General features: G+C 41.3%; 1 protein-coding gene across 1 annotated transcript in view; it reads left to right on the top strand.

Annotated features, from left to right (window-relative positions):
- The window catches only part of tmem198a (transmembrane protein 198a), a 31,369-nt gene that overhangs the window by 8,338 nt on the left and 8,155 nt on the right, over positions 1-14,876 (top strand). The window contains 3 exon segments of the mRNA XM_035173911.2: positions 7,753-8,014; positions 12,429-12,667; positions 13,591-13,803. Coding sequence (XP_035029802.1) covers positions 7,876-8,014; positions 12,429-12,667; positions 13,591-13,803 — 591 coding nt within the window. The 5' untranslated portion in view covers positions 7,753-7,875.

Below are 14,876 nucleotides of genomic sequence, written 5' to 3'. Positions count from 1 at the left end.
TCATCTCAATTCATTCTCTTGAGACCTTAAATGTCTAAATCACATTTCTTGGCATCTATACAGTTGTTGTTGATGGAATGTAATGGGTGTGCCATTTTAAAGTTGAAAAGTAAATTTGTCTTTAATGGAAACATATCTTTTATTTCTTTATCAATTCCTTCGATAAATTCTGAGCTCATATAGCCAAGCGATACCAATAAATCTGTATTGAGCTTATATCAGCTGATGTATCGGCCTGACAAATTTAAAACGTCGGGCTCTGTACTCACACCCCTGTGTGTTAATCTGCTCTGCAGTATCTTGTTAACCTCACCAGGGGGAACAAGCTTGATTTCTCTGTAATAGCTTTAGAGGCATTAACGAGGTTAATGTCTAAAACATTTCACCTTAGACTGAATCTCAATCCTGCTTTAGCCAAGTGAACTGTAAAAACCACTGATCTCTCTTCCTTTAGTTGTATTCTTACTATACACTACACTACCATTGTATCCTCAAATAGTCTGATACAGAAGGGACTATAACATTATAGGCTTAATTTAATAGCCTGTCAAATCTAATGACCTAAGTGCATTTAAATATCAATACCACTATTCATACCAGACATATATAGCCTATATATCACATTCAAATGTGGTCTCAGACTTTTGCACAGCATCCCACGGATACAGATATACTGTAGATATCCCAGATTTCTCTTGCCACCAGACAACAGAGGTGAAACTGTGTTTGTGTTCCTCTCACCACCGAAAACTAAATATGCCATCGCTTTGGACAATCCCCAAAACACACTGTGCAGAGTTTCCCAGGGAAGGTTTTGTCAGTTTAAAGCTGCTCCAGTGAATATTAGAGGGAGGCCTGTTCATCACAGACAGCAATGTTCCTGGAAAAAAACACGTCTGTTGTTTAGAATTCATTTTACAGCGGCGGATCTAGGACATTTCTAGATCAGGGGCCGTAAAAGGGACACAATTTACACAGAGGGGCCAATTATATGTCCAACATCCATGCACAATTCCTGATTCAGTAAGGAGCATATTTAATCATTGTTTCCTGTGAGCTCTATAGCTTTGAGTAAAGCCACACGTCATTATATATTTTATGTACCATATCACAATATATTTTGAAAATTGTTCCTTGTTCAAGCACTTTGTGTACTTCAAAACAATTTAGAAAATACAATTCTTGACAAATTGTCGGATAATTGTTAATATTGTTAGTAAGTTATAATTTTATTAAGACCAATCAGACTTCAGCTTGGGTCTATGCCTCCTGGCCCCACCCCTGGATCCGCCCCTGCAGAAATGACAATGGAACAAAAGCCGTCCAAAGGCCAATTATGATTCTTTGTACTGAGGATGACACTGATTGTTGAACAATGAAAAGGCAGGAAGCTGACCTGAAGTTGCCAGGAAGGAAAATCTATCCTACTATCTCTGTAGTTCTGTTTCATTTAGATCATACTTGTGTGTACTGAGTCTCTAATGCAGTCTAATATCTCCCTCCCTCTCTCCCTGTTTTCTCTTTGCCTTTCCGACTTTCTTTCTCTCCCCCATCTCACTTTCTCTCCAACCCCTCCAATCCCCACCCTGGGGAGCAGGGTGTCCTCGTTCTGGTGATGCTCTGTCACCGCCACTCAGTGCGGGGCCTCTGAAATATTCATGCTGCCACACAATACACACACACACACACACACACACACACACACACACACACACACACACACACACCTAAAACGAAACACAGGCACAAACACTTATGCAGCCCTCATCCTTTTCTCCCTGTCACTTTGCCCATATCAACAGAAGATTAGAAAATATAATTTATCTCGCAGCAGGTTTAGGGAGAAAAGCTGTACACACACACTCATGCCACTTGCTGTCGCGGTAAACCCAGAGAGGACTTCACCATACCATATAGTTTCATATTCCCGATACTCATTAGGCGCTGTTGTTGTTGTTTTTCAAAATCCAAAGCAATCAAAACACGACAATCATTGACGGATAACAACATTTTCTTCAGCTACTTCTCGGAGATGTAAAGTTCACGGATCTGCGAGCACACACTCACAGCGGTGGAGGAAGAGTCACACTGCACTTTGAATAGCAAACACAGTTTTGAAGCCAGAGACACCAGTTGGCGCACAGCAGAACAAATCATAAAAACCTTGTTACAGTTCCAGCAGTGCTCAGATTTGATCTGTGACCTCAGACTCGCTAACCATTTGGAGGAGAGAGGAGCCGCAGTGAAAACTCCAGCAGAGAGCACATCAACGCGGAGAACGGTTATTACGCTGCCAGCGGTTTTGATATGTAACCTAACAATGTCGGGCTGCTCGGCTGACGGAGACATGCAAACAAGGACATGGCTGAGCAAATCATCACGTGCACTGTGATCTGTGTCAGAGGCACTGCTGTGTGATTTACTGCTCCCACATGTGTCAGCAGGGAGGAAAAATGAGCCTGTGATAGGACATTTAGACATTGGTTTCACTGCAGAGAGTTCACACTGTGGAGCAGATTGAAAATGAAATCTTTCAGGTGTTGGAGTGCAGAGGGAGCAATATGATCTCATTGACGCTCCTGCATTATCCTAATCTCAGACAAAAACAATTTGAATAGGGAGATGTGTCATCGCCTGCCAACTTGAATGCACGTCTTGTGAAAGTGCGAATGCCGTGCACTGTAATAATAAGATCGACATTTCAGTTCCTATGGTAACATGAAGCTTCTGCACTGATCAGTGACATTTAGGTGCATTGTTGTTGTTGTAGAAATCAACAGTAATAAAAAGACTGTTCTCCTGCATTGTTCTTAATTCATGGTGGAACGTCTTCTGTTGTGAATTTTTGAGGCTAATGACTCTTCTTCTTCTCCTGGTGGTTTTGGCTGCTTTTCATTGAGGAGTCAGCATCAATGACATTTGCAGAAATTTGCAAAAATAACATCAAACACAGTTTCATGCTCGGGACACACATCGTAGGCGTGTTAGCTGTCAGTGCAGAGCTAAAGAGAAGCTAACATTTGCAAATAGAAAGCGGCTGATGGGAATGATACAACTTTGTATTATATCTGATTAAAAACCAAAGCACGAGACAAATGATAATGACTCTGAAGTGATGATTGCGCTACATGAAAAGTCAAAGGATCATCTCAGGGCACCATGCACGTCAGGACAACATTTCATGGTAAATAAACCAGTCAGTAGGTTTTATGATACAGTATTTCATCCAACAGACCAATGGGCATTAGCATTGCAGAGTTATAATAAACTAAATTAAATATATAACTATCAAGGAAGGGACTGTTAAATGTTATAATAAACAGTTTGTTGTAGATCTAACATTTGGCTCAGAGGCTTCCCTAATCTGTTGGTGAATTATAAAGAGGCACTAGCTGAATAGGGTCAAGGGGTCAGGGCCGTCTGTTGCCAGAAGCCTCAAAGAAACCATCATGGATGCTTCTTATTATGCACATTCCCATGGAGACCAGCCCCCTGTCCTCTTCGCAGGGTCGTAATACCGCTGCTGGTTGTTATAGAAACAGACAGGACGTGACATTGTTGCATAATGTGTTGCTTCTTTCACCCTCTCTTGTTCTGACCTCTTGGGCTTTTTCTAGTCATGTCATCGCTCTGTGGTTGTCGCAGTCAGACGAGATAGTGTCAGGTCAGAACTGACAAAAACACACGTTGAAGCCAACTTTCAGCTCGAGTAAAGTAAACTGAGGATGGTTATTTAATTAAATGTTATAAAGCTGTAATGGAAAGAAAGACTGGGCCATTTTTGACATAGTGCTCAAGCAGCATCATTTACTGTGCTGGTCTGACTTCCTGTGTCAGCTAATGACTTTTTTTCCTTCTTTGTAAGTGAAAACTTAATTTCTGCTCAGTGTTTGATTACATTCCTTTCCTCTTCTCGTCTCAGTTATAATTGTTTTAACACACTGAAATAGAATTAACTCTGCGGCACTGCCTCTCCAGATTGTTCTTTTCACTGCATGGACGTGTCATTGATTGCAAACGTAGCATGTAGCTTGGGTGTTAGCATTGTGTAACCGAGCAACCTACCATGTTTTTCCACATGCAAGGAATTGGCTTTGGTGTTTGGTGCATAACAGTTTAAGTAGAAAAGTAGAGGGGGAATTGGAAAGTAAGTACTGTAGTACAAAACTATTCAATAAAATGTAATGTAAAAAAATATAATCTTAAAAATATGCTCAATATGTTACAGATTGTGCAGAAAATGTGCACGGTATGCAAGCGGTTGAAGGTATTTGCGACCCACAGCATTTTCAGAAAAATTATTGAATCACAATATTTTTATTGAATATTTAATATAGGAAAAACAAATTAGAACAGAAAGACAGCTTCAGAGAACAAATAATTGAGCGCAGATTTTCTCTGTGCCATTTTCTTCTTGGCAGTGCTGTAGTGTCCCTTGTCATGTGTTCTCAGTTGGAGCTTCCTCCTGAGTCAGGGAGCCTGTGGTGTAACTAAGCTGCAGCCTTGACAATCTGTTTCACCACTGGAGTCTGTCTTCCCGAGACAGACAATTATGAGTTGGATATCCTCCAGTTGCTTTCAGGTTTCTGACTCAGAATACAAATGGATGCAAATTTTTTGTTGAAAGTAACATCGAGATTATATTCCAGCGATGTGACCTTGCAACACAGGATATTTATTGTTGTTGTTATTTCTCTGCACTTAACAGCATTTTTTTGCACTTTGCTGTTGTTAAAGATTTTCATCCAGAGGTTGTTCCGAAAAGCTCACCCTCAACTTTTTCTCAGCTTTGCCACTGAGTTCACCATATACAGTAACTTTATGTGCACCAGGTTATAATGAAAATCGTTTGTCATGGATTCAGAAGTCTGCAGGGCAGCAGGAGGGCGTTCGCCGGATCGCTCAATAAACCGGACAGCTGAGTTTCTCCTGTCAATACGGATGTACTCTGCTGAAGTTTTCTGCTCTGTAGGAGTGCTGCTCTGTACCTGAGTCTGAACATTTAACTCCACAAATCAATAAAGCATCAAACATTTTCCTCCCAGTTATTTTTTTTACAGGCTGCATAAGGCCTATGAGGACGACTGTATTTAAACAGAGAGTTAATGCTAATCAGCTTCCATTAGCTCTGACTCATGTACTTCTGCCGCCCCCACAGGGAGCAGCAGTCACGCCGTACAATTATAATGTTAAATACTGGCTTATAGTTCATCTGAATCTTTGTTAATGCTTTTAATTCCTTATTAGTGGTGACAGGGAAGCCCAGCGGCACAGACTCAGGTGGGAGTTGCTGATACGGGAATGGATCTGATGGAAGTGGCTGTGATTAGTGCAGCGTTTTCAGCAGCTGACATTTAACGACAGTCTGGATGTTTGGACAATTACTTATCGAGACACAGTGGACTATTATACAAGCTTATATTATATCTCACTGAATGCCACTTGTTAATGCTGCCATTAGATTGTTTTAATTGCACTGTAGTCTCCCTTTCCTCACGTCCATTACTGCTACACCTTATTGTAAAAGGATGCTGCAAGAAGGCATTGAGTGATGTTGTGTGTCCAACTGGTGGGCGCTCTCTCCCATATGAGAGATTCTTTTTTTTTCTTGCAGTGCTGCTGTTTAGCTTGTTGCACTCAATAAAGTGACGGGTCAAACTGAAATTTACTCAGACAATGACTTCTCCTTGCTCCAGCTAACCACAATGATAACTCTAGAGAGTGTGTGTGTGTGTGTATGTGTGTGTGTGTGTGTGCCTGCGTGCCGGCATGCCACAGTGCATCATCACCTGCTAGGTCAATATGGAATAAGAAGGGCTTACCTCCCCAGTGTAATGCAAGCGTGCACACTTTGCACATTTGTGTGTATGCATGTGGAAGAGTACATCCAGGATAATCGGAGTTTGTCTTCTGTTCTCTGACATGACAGGTGCATTGACCTGAAGGAGAAAACCAGACTAAGGTAATGGATCCAGAGTAACAGAAACTTGAAATTAAATTTGTGATATCTAACCCACAGAGGCTGCAAAAGCACAGAGGGTTTTGAGTGCAGTAGGTAGTGCTGTTGTAGCTATGGTCCAATGGACTGTATCATTTGGTATGATGACCCTTGATCATCTGTATTTGGACCAAATTTTAATGGATTCTTCCTTTGCCCATGTTGCATCCTTTCCCCACATTGGTGGAAATCTGTTTGGTTGTTTTTGTGTTACAAACAAATAGATAAGAGGTAATAAAGGAAGCTTGGAGTCACAAATTGCCTCTAGGAGGATCTGTGTAAAGATTGAGCACAGTTTGGGTGAAAGTGCCAGTGTAAGAAATATCATGGTGGAGACAGAACCCACCTGAAGGCCGTGTAAAAGCTGTAGTACAGTGCTTGTTGCATGGAATAATGATAATGCATCTTTAAATACAGCTTTCATTTGAATGGATTCATGATTTAGTGCGTCTGTAGTTTTGGATGTTTTAGATTTTTGCTTTAGGTTAAACCACTGGGATGAATGTGTGTGGAGCTGTGTGTTCTTGCCAAAGGACACAAAGAGATCAATTAGGAATCAAGTTATCAATACTGGGCCGCAGTCCATTATGTCCCAGTGAATCACCACACAGCCTCTCATTAGATGAAAGGTGTGGTATACATAACACACTGGGGATAAAAATGTAATTGTGAAAGCTGTAATTGCTCATAACTGGCAACTTTAAAGTCAATTAAATACACATAGTCAGTTGAGTGAAATTATATCAGACTGAATTATTGCTGCAAAATCTTTTTTTTTTTTTTTTTACAATTATGTGGTGTGTTTGATTAGATTAGTAAATACAGTGTTTCACTTGACTTAAGGTCAGGATCAATACTTTGTGTGGGTGTAAAATGAATTTACTTACTTAATAATTTTCACTTAGAAGGTAAAAAAAAACACGTTGAATGAACAAGTTTAAATGTAGAAATAAACTTGTTTGCCGTAGTTTATGCTGTGTAATGCGCTGCTCTATTTACATTAGTACGACAGGTTGGGCCGTTGCTGTTGCTGTTGCTGCTGCTGCCATCTCTCCTCTCCGCCATTTTCCTTCCTGTCAACACCATAAGTGCAATGCATTATGGAATATTCTGCTCCGTTGGTGAATATTATACTACTACTACTACACTACTTTTCACAATGCAATGTGGGATACAGTGAGTCCACTATATAGGGTATAACAAATTTCACAAAATGTTCATACAAAATGGCAAACTCACCATATAGTAGAGTATATAAAGTTATATATCCAGTATATTTATAGCATTGTGGTACAACATGTGTTCTTGCTGATGTATTATTTGAATGATCAGAGATGCAGCAAATCAGGACTAAGTAGAGATGCAAATGCAACTTAAAAGAACCAGTTCTTGTGTCAAATTTCCAACACCATGCAAATTCATGCTAATGCATTTGGTTTATCTTCCCATGGCAACTATTCAGTATGTGTTGCAGTTTGCTGTATGTCAGAGTGAACGATAGCGCCTGAATTGTAGTTTTCTTCTTACAATGCAGTCATTTCATCTTCTCTGGTGGTTGTGAGTGGTGAGGGCGGCTGTGCTGACTTGTTTCTTTTTTCAAAATTATGGAGCATGCTAGCTGCTCTGTCAGCACTCACTGTTGAGTACTTAAAATGAGCAATCAATAATCACTCTCTCCCCCTCTCTTTTGTCTTTCTCTCATTCTTTCTCTCGCTCTCTCTCCTCCGCTTTCTTTCTATACCTCCTGTTTGCAGGTAGACGTCCCCATGGGTGAGGCCCACTGATCCAAACACCCCAACACGCCCCCCCTTTCATCCCTCCCCCCTGCCCTCCTCTGTCACCTCTGAACGCTGCCTCCCCCCTTGACTCAAGCCATCATGACTTCTACCAGCAAGCTGCTGGGTTTGGTGGAGGTGGGGCTGAAGTGCGACCAGGAGATTGAGAGGAGGTACGAGATTGTGCCCTCGGTGGTCTGCTCCATGTGCTGCCTCTTTGGAATCATCTACTGCTTCTTTGGTAAGTGGTGATGCAACACAGTCAGAGCCGGTACTAATATGTCCTCTAAAGTGTCTCATGCATATGATTACATGCCTGTCATTGCCTGGTCAATCAATCAATCAATGAATCAAATTTAGTTATACAAACCAAAAAGTCTGACAGAGATAAAGTAGCAGTAATGACAAACGTAATGATAGAGGTAGTGCCAATAATGGTAGTATATGTGAATATGCATATTGTAATCGTAATCCACGATCAGATGCCACCATGATTCATGATCCGCGATCCATGATTCATGATCCAAGATGTTGAAAAGAGTTGATCACCATTAGAATGCTGGCACCACAGAGTCATTCTTATTCTATCAGTATCAACAAAAGTGTTTTATTCAGCATGAATAAGGTAAGGTCAACAAAAGCTTGACGGAATGATGTCAAATCATCCATCATTGCTGTTTGTGTGAGAGAATGAGAGATATCTAGAGGCTGAATGTAGCTAATGTTGATAGTGTTTTTCTTCTTCCATTAAAGTAAACTATTATGTTGTCATATATTTTATGGCTTTAACTTTGATCCCAAAATGTAATGGGTTCTCTCCTGACCCTCGCCACATCAAGTTGTGTTGTAATTCTTCCAGTAGTTTTTTTGGCATAATCCTGCAAACTAACAGGCAAACAAAACGAAAAAAAAACCCTCCTCAATGGAGGTAATAATAACACCTGTGATAATGATGATGATCCATGTAATGAGAGTGGTGTGAGTACATTTTATTATTTATTTCAAATGTGAAGCTGAATCATCACAGTGGTGTAGAGTCACATTAGGCAGTGTAAGGTGGGGGGTGTAGAGTGTGAGGTTCGGGGAGTTGTGGTGAACAGGATTAGTTCAACCATGGGTTCTGCTGGATCTCCTTGAGAGTGGCACGGTCCCACGGCTTTACAGCCAAACACTTCTTCAACAAGAATGAATGGGCATTCTACCTCCTACAATGGATGGTTACAACATTATGGCTGAAAATCAAGATCTCTTTTCAGAAAATGAATGGGATTTTTATTGAATCCACGCTGCTGAGCGATCCTTAAGTTTTTACAACGCTTTCATTTTCGCTCATCTGAAAAGTGCTTCTAGTGTATTTGCAAAGAAAAAACAACTCCCTTAAACAACTGGATATCCTGGGCGTTGTCGACAGATATGATGGGATGACTGAAAAGTGACATGTAGCTGGGATTCTTCATGAGCAAGTGCCATGAAATGATCTACTGTTGATCATGTTTCTGTCATTAAGAGCGGCTCAGAGGGATTCTCTTGTTACCGGGTGTGTAATGTCACACCCAGTGTCAATAATGTCAATACTGAACACTTACGTCTGTAGACTGGACTAACATACAGTAGTACAGTCGGTGAGTAAGTAGGATGGACTACACCATGATTATATATGGGTCTTTACTTTCACTCATGCTTTCTGAAATCCAAACCTTGAATCTCCATTTGCCGACACCGAAATTGCTCACATCATAAAAAGATTGGGTTGTCTGCCGTCTTTTAAGAAGGAAAAAAACACGTTATATTCTGCTGCTTATTTTGTTTGAGTCTTTCAACTAAATGTTGCAGCAGCACAGCTGATAGAAAAAGGGGGTCAGTTTTACAATTAATCAAAAGCACCCGGCCGAACTGGCAGTGGACCCCCTGTTGTCTTTTTTCTCTTTTTTTTTATTCCTCTGTGCCCTTTAAACACTTGGACTGTATGCATGGGTCCATTCATATGCTGAGACACAAACTCCTTACTTGAGCTTTTGTTCTGTGCCCAGCTAGTGCCTGCATTTCACTGCATCCTAAGTATTATGGTCTCATTATACTACGCATTTGGATCTAAAGTCATTACAGCTAAAAGCAATCAAATACAGGCATTAGGGTTCCTTGTGTAGCTGAAACAATGATGGTTTGAAAATTGCAAGTGAGCAGGGAAAGTGCTCAAATAATAACCATACATTCAGAATGTCTCATGCATTTTGTCCAAGGGTATGTTTATTTACGTATATTGCCTTGAGTTGGCTTTTGTGAATGTATAATTATTTACTTGCAGTTTTCTCGTAGAAGCAGAGATTTTCATCTCGCTGTCTTTATGCAAGTTAATGATGATTTACTAAGTAGCTGCAAAGATGCAGGCAAACAAGATCAGATGCATGCTAATGTTTTTTATTTAGATTTTTGCCTTCAGCAGGCAGTAAACAACATAAAAAGACTGAGACAGAACAAGTCAATGTCACAGCGACTTGGCAATACATCAGTAACTGACCAACCTATAAAGAGTCTCAGAGATGAAGGTAGAAATTTGTACAAACAAAATTAAGGTAGGGTTGGTAAGTTGTTTTCTGATTTATTTATTTGTTGAAGTCCTTCCCATGTCCCGATAGCCATCTATAAACAAAAGTCAATGTTCCTCGCAGGGCCGAATGAAATGATTAGCTGTCGTACCTGTGTGTCCTCTCACTGCACATGACTAGTGTCTTCACAAGTCAGAGAGGCAGAGAAACTCACATCACTGAAGCAAAGACAATAGCCAGAAGTTAGTTGGCTTGTAGCAGTTGTCAGGTAGTTGGCGAGAGTGCCGATGGGAGGCATGTATGCATTTTTGCAAGGATAACATACCATAGCTTTAAACCTCGGTCAATACACAAGCAGTTCCTCAAACAAACATCTATTAATTGATCTGTAACCTAAACAGCTTTTCCTTTGAGGGTGGCTGCAGCTAATCCCTGCTGACATTAGGTAAGAGGAACACCCTGTTCACCAGTCCATGACAGGGCCAATACACAGAGACAAACGACCACTCACACCTACGGGCAATGTAAATTTGCCAATTGCCAAGAGGTGCAAACCTTCTTGCTGTGAAGCATTCATGCTAATCACTGCATCACTGGGTCGCCCCCCGTCAAGCAAACAGAGCATTTGATCAGAGTATATTTCATTGTGATGAATCCGTGAATCATTTATTGACTATTTTGTCCAACAAACACTATAATTTCCATGTAATGCTAAACAAAAACCTTGTTATTCTTGTGTTATACACAAAAAAACAAGAAAAGAAATAAGCGCAGAGTTATGGGCAACCGGTATGCAGTGTTATTGGCTGAATATTAAGCTATGTTGAAGCCGTGAGCTGGCTTGATGCATACAAATAGACCGAGTGGGATTCACTGGAGCACACAGACAGTATTAACATTCACTGTATATGTCCCAGTAAAGTATTTGCGCCAGTGCCTGCATTACAAACAGGTTGCCCCATAACGTTGACAGCATGCAACTAGACTGGTGGTGGTTCTGGCTAAAACCGCTGGGTGGAAAAGAAAAGAGACAAAGAACACTGCTATTTGTAGACCTATAAGATTAGTGTGGCAGAAAATGTCAAGTGTGCCCTCAGGGTGCCCTCAGACAAAAGACCATGATCTGGCCCACTTTAAATACACAGCTGTACTTCAAGTATTAGTGCGCTAACATCAGACATGTTTGCATTTAGCAGAAAGAAGAAGCTGGAAGAACATTGTCGGGAATTTGTGATGACAGTTGAAAAAAAAAACATGTTCAGGGGGGTGTAGGTTCTCTAGAAATGCTCTTGTTACTCCTTGTCAGATATGGGGAGAACACAGTAGTGGGGCTATCACCACACTATTTTAAAGGCATAGGGGCTGAAAGCTGTCTCGGAAAACACACAAGATTGAGTCGAGGAGGAATATATATAAATAAAAAGCAGGAAGAAGTGTACCAAATGAAAGAGGTATGGTCGCAAGGGAGGAACATGGACGCTGGGTCGGATGAGAGAGGGAGAGTATTGTTTTGGCTCAGCTGTGCAATGCCTGATTACACAAAGATAACAATCTGATGCCGGTTTCCCCCCGAGACACAGTCCAGTCAGTGAAGTAGGTGAAGAATGAAAAAAATAAAGGGAGATGCAAACGTTGAGGCAAGGGCCAAGTAGATTTAAATTCTTGATCATTTGAGCTTTTGCTGCTTCAGAGTCTTTTTTTTCTTTCAGTTCTTCATTGCAATAAAGCAAATTAAAAATGGGAGTAAATTGGTAAGCGAGCGAGGCCAAGAAGGACAGGAGGGAGCATACGATGGGAAAAAAAAGAAATGAGAAGGAGCGCAGCTGTGAATGTAGATGACCTTTTGTAATGTGATGATTATCATATTTTAAATCAGGTTCATCCACCTCCAATGAAGAAAAAGCTCTCCACGCACAGTATACTGCTCCCTTACCCATCATACCCCCCTTGTAGTATTTTATCCTTTAAATTTAATAACATCATTTTGATTTTTTGAAAAGCAATGGAGAAACCAGTACAATGTAATCATGGAATGCAAATAAAATGTAAGCATGTACCTGTACGCTGGGGATATCCTCACAGTCGTCCGTTTCCCATCTCTCCTCTCAGGCTATCGATGCTTCAAGGCGGTGTTGTTCCTCACTGGCCTGATGTTCGGCTCCGTGGTCATCTTCATGCTGTGCTACAAGGAGCGGGTGATGGACACTCAGCTGAGCGTGGAGGCCTCAGTCGGCATCGGCCTGGGCATCGGGACCCTGTGCGGCCTGGTGACCATGCTGGTCCGCAGCGTGGGGCTGTTCATGGTGGGCCTGCTGCTGGGCCTGCTGCTCGGAGTGGCCTCGCTGGTGGTAAGAGGCATTTGTTCGGTCACGTATATTCTCATATATAGATCCCCCAAAAAAGAATGTGTGCAATGATAAAACTTCACTTGTGGTAGTTTTTGTCATGCTCATGCTAACATAGCACAAAGGTCCCTAAATGATCAGCAACTGAAAAGACAATGGACAGTTAAAATTTGGAGAGTGCATGTTTCAAGGTTACTCATTAGCTACCAGTACACAACAGCTAACGTTAGCATTCAGACACTTCCTTGCTAAAGTCACTGTTTAGCGTCGTGTTACGTGATATAGTGGGAGAGACGTTTGAGGAATTAAAATGCACTGGAATCAAGCTAATGCTAAATGCTAAATCCAATGCTAAAGTGCTTGAAACAAACTTTTGTGTTGATGTAAACACAGAAATATGTTCCAGTGAGCAGAATGTGACACAACGTTAGTGACTTCACCAGAATATCTCTGAGGTCAGGTGAAAAGATACAGCAGCTAACGTTACATTGCTAGCTTGATCAGGCTACATCCAATACATTGTACTCACAGACTTAAATGTGATATTTCAATATAAAAACAGCCCTATATGGCAAGGAAGTGGCTGAATGCTAACGTTAGCTGTTGTCTAATGGTTGCTAATGAGTTATCAAACATGTTGTTTAACCTTGAAACATGTCCCTCCAGATTTTACCTGTGTTTTCTGTTGATGATCATTAGTGACCTGTGAAATGACAACATTTTCCCCTGTGTTTAAATTACTTATAAACCTGGTTAAGAGCATTAAAACATAGTTCTCTTCAGATCAGCATTTGAGAAAAATGGCTGCATAGTAACCATATTGTGCTGTTATCACAGGAAAGTTCTCTTGTGATGGAAAACAGCATGTATGGTCTGTAGATGAGTCTGAATTGCAGATAACCCCCCCCCCTCTTTCCTTCTCTAAGGTCATGGAGGAGTTCTATCACCCCAAAACAGTGTGGGTTCCTCTGGGCATCCTCCTGGGCTCCGGGACGTTGTTCGCCGTCCTCACACTTCAGTGGCAGTGCTGCTTTGTCACCCTCTCCACCGCCACGTTTGGCTCCGCCATCATCACTGTCACCGTGGATTACTTCATAGAGCTGTTCGCCTTGGTCCACTATGTCTACGAGAGACTCAGGGTACGTTCGCCTGCGTTTGTCTTTCTGTTAGTGATGAAAGGTGCTATTCATTTATCTGAAGTCACCTTGGAGGCATGTTGTTCTGAGAGTGTTGTCTATTTATGTGAGAGCAGTCATGTGTGAAAGCTTGCATGTGTGGACATCAAACATCATTACTGCATCCCTGAGTTTTCTATTGAGCTGTTTGCCTTGGTCAGAGATGTCAGTGTGAGAGAGAATAACAGACTGACAAGAAAAAAAAACTCATATCGATCACTTTCCAGAGGAGCCAACATCAGTGATTTTTATACACTTCAACTTGATGTACAACAAAACTTTGCCAGGAGGCTGGCGTGCGCCTACAGGTTGGAATTAAGAGGAAGGAGTGGGCTGGTATCTGAGAGCTCATGTGCATTTGAATTATGAGAGGATGCGGGAAAGACAGGCTGAGTTACAGGAAGAGTGGATCAATTTATGCTGTCCTTTCTCAGCCTTCTGTGTTTTATCTTTACGAGCCCCGAAAATGAACCGCCTCCCTCAAACATTCAACATACTGTTCACATCAGGCCATTTTGTATCTGCCTAGTGGAGAAGAGACAATGATTTGTACTCAGAAGTGCCTGGTGACTAAACCCACACAGCAACCTGCTGGAGCAGTTTGTGGTTTGACATTTAATTTGGTTCAAATGTTTCCAAATGAAAAACTCAGATCCAGAATAGAAGTCATTACTTTTGATGCGGTTTCATCTTCACATGCAAACAGTTACATTTATTCTTATCATTCTTTTTTTGGTATTGTATTGTGTGCTGTGCTTTCATACCAAGAATTTTGAAGACATACTGAAAAACTTCCATCCATCCATTATACTGCTCATCCTCTTAAGGGTAGCTGGGGGAACTGGTGCCAATCCAGCAGATATTGGGTGAGAAGTGGGGTACACCAGGTTGCCAGTGTATCACAGGGTCAAGCTGTCAATCACACTCACATTCACACCTACAATTTAGAGTCTCCAATTAGCCTAACCTCAATCTGCATGTCTTTGGACACATCCAAGATTATCCAACACAGGGTTATGACATTTCTACATGGGACT

The sequence above is a fragment of the Hippoglossus stenolepis genome, chromosome 13 (assembly GCF_022539355.2).
Source record: "Hippoglossus stenolepis isolate QCI-W04-F060 chromosome 13, HSTE1.2, whole genome shotgun sequence".
NCBI lineage: Eukaryota > Metazoa > Chordata > Actinopteri > Pleuronectiformes > Pleuronectidae > Hippoglossus > Hippoglossus stenolepis.
This window is presented reverse-complemented; position numbering and strand designations above follow the sequence as displayed.